This window comes from Orycteropus afer, unplaced genomic scaffold, assembly GCF_000298275.1.
Source record: "Orycteropus afer afer isolate SDZICR_OR568_19922 unplaced genomic scaffold, OryAfe1.0 scaffold00781, whole genome shotgun sequence".
NCBI lineage: Eukaryota > Metazoa > Chordata > Mammalia > Tubulidentata > Orycteropodidae > Orycteropus > Orycteropus afer.
The window spans coordinates 146774-150904 of record NW_006922368.1 but is presented as its reverse complement, the minus strand read 5'-3'; the positions used below and the strand labels follow the sequence as shown (position 1 = coordinate 150904).

Sequence of the window (4131 nt, the reverse complement as noted above, 5' to 3'; positions counted from 1 at the left end):
GGACAGATCTTGAAACATCCTTTGTGATGATGAATGTCATGCCATTCCTTTTCAAACTGTCATTCCCAACATAGTAGATCATATGGTTGTCTGATTCAAAATGGCCAAAGCCAGTCCATTTTAGCTCACTATTGCCAAGAATATCAATCTTTATACATTCCATTTCATTTTTGACAACTTCCAATTTTCCTAGATTCATACTTTGTACATTCCATGTTCCAATTATTAATGGATGTCTGCAGCTGTTTCTCTTCAATTTGAGTGGTGCCACATCAGCAAATGGAGGTCTCGAAAACTCTACCTTATCCATATGAGTAAGGATGGATTTACTCAGATGATGCAGCTCTTTCCCAGTCCTATTTTGAGAGCCTTCTAACCTAACCTGACTATTCATAAAGTTGTGTGGTAATATATCAGACAGTGTTTCTTTGCTATTCATAAGGTTTTCCCTGGCCAATTCTTTGAGAAATGGATGGCCCCTTCCTTCTTCCTAGTCTGTCTCAGTCTGTAGCTGGGCTGATACCTGTGCACCATGTGCATCCCTCTGGGTTTGAAACACCAGTGGCTCAGCCTCAAAACTCACATCAACATGTCACCACGGTAGGACAAACCGACAGACAAGTTTGTCTCCCTGTTGGAAACCTCTCCTACTACCCTTACCTGAGTCCCTGCGGCTGACTCCTCCTCTGTCCTGGTAGCTTATAAGGAACCTAAATAACATTTCTCCAACTCTCTCATTTTATCAAACAGAAAATTTGAACATAAAAGGCCATGGAATTTGTCTACAGACATCGAGCAAAGGAGAGTAGCCCCAAGACTGTAGCAAGGTCTTCTAAGGCCCAGTCCAGGTTTCACCTGTCCTCCTGCTCAGGGGCACAGCCCTTCTTATCTTTTCACCCTTGTCTGCTCCTCACCATCAGGATAATCTCTGAACTGCCACCTCTAATCTTATCTCTCCCTCACTCTTAACTTCCAAGGGCTCCAGGAGTATCAAGAGTAGCTAAGTTGGAACCATTTATAAACTAGAGTTGAGATAGAGACCAGAATTGATATCTTACATTCTCCCTCCTGAGTAACCATGCAAAGAACAAGAATCCATTCCATTTGATCCACATGGAAAAATTAGACAGCAAGACTGATTTGACACCACCAAAATGAAGTGTGTGATGCCCAAAAACATTCTAAAATGAGCGTGGAAAGTTATTTGTAGAAATACCCAGAGACCGTGTGAATGATTTTGCAAATAACTCAAGTTATTTGCTCAAATAGAAAGAATTGCATTCTTGGCATCATTTCTGTAAATAGCCAAACCAATTTTCAAGACACTTTCTGGCTTATTCAAGCCTAAGAAAACTTGGTCCACCCCCAGCCTTCCTGTCCACTCTTCCTATTTCTGTCCTCATTATGATCATTATCACTGCCTTACCACCACATGAGTGGACCAAAGATTTAGACTCTCTACTGGACATGTTTTTGAACCCCATTGGGGCAGAAAAGAAGTGAGTCAAGTTGCTTTGAGTTGCCTGCAGAAATCTAGTCTTCATCAGACAACAAGAGACTCCCAGGAAAATAGCTGAGGGGTTAATGGAAATGAGTAGAAATAGCATGGAAACAGACTTAAATAAACAAGAGATATGGGGCGGGGGGGGAATAATAAACAGAAGTAAAAATAATGCTGAAGGGCATGTGGCCTGCCAGTGAGAGAAGTGATCAAGATAACGGGTGAATGGGTACAAGAATAATGAGAGACTAAGAGGATAAATCCATTGGTGAGTGACTAGTGAACATCTCAGTTTATAAGAAGAATGGGACACCTTCCTGCTCCCAAGATATTATCCGAGGAGGAAAGTCATAGTAGAATTAGAATCCTAAGGAGGGAATTCAGAGAAATGATGGAAAGGGTGAGCTCTAGTCCTGGCTCTGCTAGACTCTAGCTCCAGCGCTGTCTCCCTAGGCTACAATAACCCAGTGGCTGCTGAGTCGATCCCAACTCATGGCTACCCCATGTGTGTCAGAGTAGAACTGTGCTCTGGGTTCTCAATGGCTGATGTCTCAGCAGCAGATCACCACCAGGCCTTGCTCCAAGGAGCCTCCGGGTGGCCTCAAACGGTCAGCCTTTTGGTTAGTAATCAAGCACTTAACCGTGTGCACCCCTCAGGGACTTCATCTCCCTAATCAACTTACAGCTATTCCCAGAACATCAGCTTTTTTTCTTCTTCTTCTTTCAAAGAATAAGTAGACTAGATTTCCAAGAACCATTCACATTCTAAAACCCAATGACCTATGAGTTTCTAATGTTTTGTAAAACAAGTGTTAGTAACAATTTCTGTGTTGCACAGAAAGAAAGGTGATTATGTGGTAAACTCTTACAGGAGGGAGCCTGCTAGAAAGAGCTCAGACTGGGTTTTCAGGCAGATCTGGGTTCAAATTTTTACACCTTACTACCTTTATAACCTTGGACAAGGTTGTTTTATCTTGCTGAGCCTCAGCTTCCTCTTCTTAAAATAAGGATAATACCACATACTTCATAGTTTGTTTAGTATCAGATAGTGTAAGGAGCTCTGGTAGCGTAGTGCCTAAGGCACTTGACTGCTAACCAGAAGACTGGCGGTTTAAACCCACCAGCTACTTCTCAGAAGGAAGATGGGGCAATCTACTTCCATAGTGATACAGCCTTGGAAACCCAAGGAGGGGTTTCTATGAGTTGGGGCTGACTTGATGGCACATAACAACAACATGATTATCATCAGGTTCTCAAAAACGTTAAGTTCCCTTTCCTTCCCTCTGAGGGAAGAAAGACATCTTATATTGCACCTAACAAAAGGCAGAAGAACAGCCCACTTGGTAAACTGATCAACTATCATGCAGAGTATAAGTATTAAACAATTAACATAGATATCTGATTTACTAAGAAAAGCAAATTTCACTCTCACAATTCTCCAGAAGAATTGCTGAGGCATTTGTTCTGATTCTGTGAGCTTAGACTTAGGGTGCTGAGAAATTAGCTATGTCTTATTACAGATTACCTTGGTTGTGTGTGTATGTGTGCACCAGGGTTTGAACCAGTTCATTCCAGCTCAACCCTCTGCTGAGAATTGGCTTTTCCACCCTAAATATGCCAAGTCCGAACCTACAGCTTAGGAGGGTTCGCAGGCGGTTCTTAGAGATCCCCAGGGGGTTAAGTATACATATGATCTTGTTGGACCATAGAGTCTGACTCAGGGTTCCTGGGTGGGAACACACATCCTCAATGAGAGCTCAAACCAGAATGAACCAGCTCAAAGCCCTAGTGTGTGCATGTGTGTGTGCTTGGGCACATATGTGTACATGTTTATTTGTACAAACTTCCAAGTTGTGATGCATTCTTGGGCAAAAAAGTGACTATTCTAATGTCCTTTTAATTTAATTTCCCAAGCCCTACGCAGGCTTAGTGATGTAGTTTTGTAAGCTTTTGACTTTGGCTGAGTTCAGAGGCATTTATGACCCTATCATATGTACCATAAACATCAACCTGCTTTCTTATTTCTTTGCAAATCCAATTATTTCTAATTACATAAAGCCATCATTGATCAAGTAAGCATAAAAACCAATACAGAAGAGTCTAATATCTTAAATAAGCTTGTAGACTTCAGGGGATAATTGAATGTCATAGCATTTCATACAAGGAGACATCTTTGTTGTTAAGAACTGGCCAAAGTTAAAGGACAGTGTCTAAACCCCCTCATGTTATGTATTGATTTAGTTAAAATTGAAAATATTTGGATTCCATTTTCATTTCCTTTTCCTCCCTCTCTGCTGCTCTCTGCAGGCTTGGAAATGGATTTTAGGCCCTGTGGTCTTGTATGTATGTGAAAGAATAATTAGGTTCCGACGATTTCAACAAGAAGTTGTCATTACCAAGGTATGCATGTAGCTTTACGTCTGAATAAAAGCCTGAGTGTAGATGAACATTTTTTATTAGCCCAAGTTTTAAATTTGCCATTTTTATTGCAGAACTGTCTGTAATTTAGAGGCTCATGTTCTGTTCTAATGATTGCTTGCATCCTAAGCATCTTTTCGTGTGCCTAATCTTACTGACAACAGGGACCAGGGCTCCAGATAGGCTCACAGGACCCTGGTCTGGGGCCCTGC

The 4131-nt window shown here is 41.5% G+C and overlaps 1 protein-coding gene across 1 annotated transcript in view; it reads left to right on the top strand.

The window, feature by feature from the left end:
* NOX3 (NADPH oxidase 3) overlaps positions 1–4131 on the top strand; it is a 74597-nt gene that overhangs the window by 25809 nt on the left and 44657 nt on the right. Inside the window, exon 8 of the mRNA XM_007957700.1 lies at positions 3809–3901. Within this exon, the coding sequence (XP_007955891.1) occupies positions 3809–3901 (93 nt within the window). The remainder of the gene's footprint in view (positions 1–3808; positions 3902–4131) is intronic.